The sequence below is a fragment of the Triticum aestivum genome, unplaced genomic scaffold, assembly GCF_018294505.1.
Source record: "Triticum aestivum cultivar Chinese Spring unplaced genomic scaffold, IWGSC CS RefSeq v2.1 scaffold152677, whole genome shotgun sequence".
Lineage (NCBI taxonomy): Eukaryota > Viridiplantae > Streptophyta > Magnoliopsida > Poales > Poaceae > Triticum > Triticum aestivum.
In genome coordinates, this window is record NW_025233697.1 from 1,247 (window position 1) to 4,140 (window position 2,894).

The window sequence follows — 2,894 nt, forward strand, 5'->3', positions numbered from 1 at the left end:
ACATCGGCTTCAAAGTCCGAGTCATCTATGGTAGGAGCGGCTGCATCGAGTTCAAAAGGAATTTACAGTGGTCAAATGCACTGGATCCGGTTCAAACATATGAAAAAGAAAATCCCCAATCTGAAATCCATAACCCTAACCCTAGGCTATCAGAGAGAGTACAACGGCGGTGACATTACCTCCCCGGTGAAGTGCAATATATCGTTGCCATCGCTGCGCTCCTCCCACTCTTTGTAAGAAGGCATTGCGGCCCCTGCAGCGATGCTGGGCGGCGGCGAGGTTGAGTGGAAGCTGCGTAGAGGGGAGCGAGAGCGAGGGAGAGTGAGCGAGAGTGAGAGCGACAGGAAGGAGCTGCCACTGTTTCCTTTTTGGAAAACTTCCGACCGACTTGGTCGGTCCGTCCCTTTACGGCCGTTACTGCTTACGATGTCCATCACTAGCCACGCGGCCTCTTTGCCACGTCAAAACGAGCATTTTTTTCTCTCTGTATTTTTTGCCATTGTCAGATTTTCGGTGCGGTGCAAAATATTACGAATCGTAAAGTGATGGTTTTTCGCTAGTCGTGACACAAAAGTGGTGGTTCTATGCATTTAAGTCAGTTTACACACTAGAAAGAATGTTCACTGCCACAAGGTTACACATTGTGCCCTATGGCAACTTCTTCAATCTCAAGATCTATAGGCTCAGAATCTCAAAGGCGCTTATAAAGGTAGGATGTGCTTGCAAACCTTCGTAGAGACAAGTGTATGTGCGTGCATGTGAGCATCTGCCCTGTACCGTGTTTCTTCAAAAACTCCAATGGGCGAAACGGTCGAGGATCTGCAGGCAAGCACCCTGCCACATGCAGAAAAATCGATTGATAAAACAGAGTTCGATGCGGTCGAGCCTGGAGCACGTCAAGTTCAGAAAGATTCTCTAGACCCGAGGGCTTTTACCTTGATTATTAGTTCACTGACACTGCAGTGATGTTGATTAGGGAAACCTTACAAGCAATGAGAATCTATAGCCCTCGATCGGGGCCCCTTTTCTTTGACCTTGGCTTCACGCGTTCCTAAATCTCTCTACGTCCAAGAGTTTACATGTGATCAAAATGTCGACGAGGCTGTGCGGAAAGATCTTCGCTTGATTCTCTGGCTCTTGGTTTGTTTTTTTAACATTACTTTGGGCCAAGGGGATACAGATTAGAGGAGCACGGAGAAGTGTACTACGAGGAGAGAGCACTGCCCCCATTCCACGTTGCCGCTCCGAACCACCCTGAAACAAGGCAGCGCTATACTATTACTATGCCGCTCTCCAACTCTACGTCGTCTGTGCCGGCCGTCACCGTCCCGGCGGCCGAGGAGCTCCTCCGACAAGGGCTCCGGCCGGAGTTGCTGCCGCGGCATGTGGCGCTGGTGATGGACGGGAACTCTCGGTGGGCGGTAGCGCGGGGCCTGCCGCCGACGGACGGGCACGAGCACGGGATGCGCGCGCTGGAGAAGACGGTGCGGCTCTCCCGCGCCTGGGGAATCCGCGTGCTCACTGCCTTCGGCTTCTCGCTCGAGAACTGGAACCGCGCAAAGGCCAGCATCTATAATACCTTCTCACTCACTCCTCGTGCGCGCCCGCCACCGCCATGTATACATGCATAGCCCTTGATTGATTGATGGTGTTGTTTCTTGGCATCTGCAGGTGGAGGTTGACTTCTTGATGGCGTTGATCGAGAGGTTTATCAACGGCAACCTCGACGACTTCTTGAGGTAGTACGTACGGATCGATGACTACTTGTGCAAATTAATAGGCTCATATATATTAGTTTTGGAGCTCGATTATATTCATGGTTTTCAATAGCGCGCTAAATCTTCGCTCTTAAAAGAAGGTCTTGCGCTAATGAATTTTGGTCCAAATATATGAACAAACTTTTTAAATGGCATGCGCTATAGCGTTTACAAGAGGTCCGCCGCTAAAGAGCATAGCCCATTATTTAGAACTATGATTATATTGGTGACTTGTGTGTTACTCTTTGCGGGGAAGGGACCCGTCTACGTATAATTGGTGACCGCTCAAGGCTGCCGATCTCTGTGCAGAAGACCGCACGAGATGCCGAGGAGGCAACAAGGAACAACTCGCACCTCGATCTAGTCCTAGCCATGAGCTATAGCGGGCGAATGGACATTGTGCAGGCATGCCGGAATCTCGCCCAGAAGGTGGACGCCAAGCTGCTCAGGCCGGAGGACATCGACGAGTCGCTGTTCGCCGACGAGCTACAGACGAGCGAAACATCTTGCCCGGACCTGCTCATCAGGACCAGCGGCGAGCTGAGGCTCAGCAACTTCCTGCTATGGCAGTCAGCTTACTCTGAGCTCTTCTTCACCGACACGCTCTGGCCTGATTTTGGGGAGGCCCAATATCTCCAAGCCTTGAGGGCCTTCCAGAGCAGAGACAGGCGCTTTGGAAGAAGAAAATAATGCAGCGCTATAAATAAACAGTGCGCGCACGTGACCCGATGCTCTATCATGCTCTATCTATCTGTATCTGCCTTTATAATCAGTTTTCATTACCTTCAAATAAAGTGTTTCCCTCACGATGAGTGGTGTACTATAGCAGAGGCTACTAAAACTTCTCTCCCGTGATTTTACTCTATACTATATGTTCATTGTATTTGATATAGTTTAGCATTCATGCCGAATGGTCTCTATATATGCTTTCTTGGGGGGTCTCTATGCTATATGTTCAATCTATTAAAATAATTGGATCATATTTTACAAGTTGCTAGAAAAATGTTCCATCTCATGTTTTTCAAAAAAGATTGCTATATATCATAAAGGCAAAAAGATTAGTATTAAAAAACCACTACTTATTTATTTTCTTAAAATGTTTAAATCTATGGAAAGAAACTACATGTGTTTCACAAA

General features: G+C 48.4%; 1 protein-coding gene across 1 annotated transcript; it reads left to right on the forward strand.

Moving 5' to 3' along the window:
* Positions 1–1,198: 1,198 nt before the first annotated feature.
* Positions 1,199–2,661, forward strand: LOC123176102 (cis-prenyltransferase 4, chloroplastic-like). Its single transcript, XM_044590487.1, has 3 exons — positions 1,199–1,562; positions 1,672–1,732; positions 2,002–2,661. The coding sequence occupies exons 1-3, from the start codon at positions 1,284–1,286 to the stop codon at positions 2,445–2,447; spliced, it is 786 nt and encodes a 261-aa protein (XP_044446422.1). The 5' UTR covers positions 1,199–1,283; the 3' UTR covers positions 2,448–2,661.
* Positions 2,662–2,894: the final 233 nt, after the last annotated feature.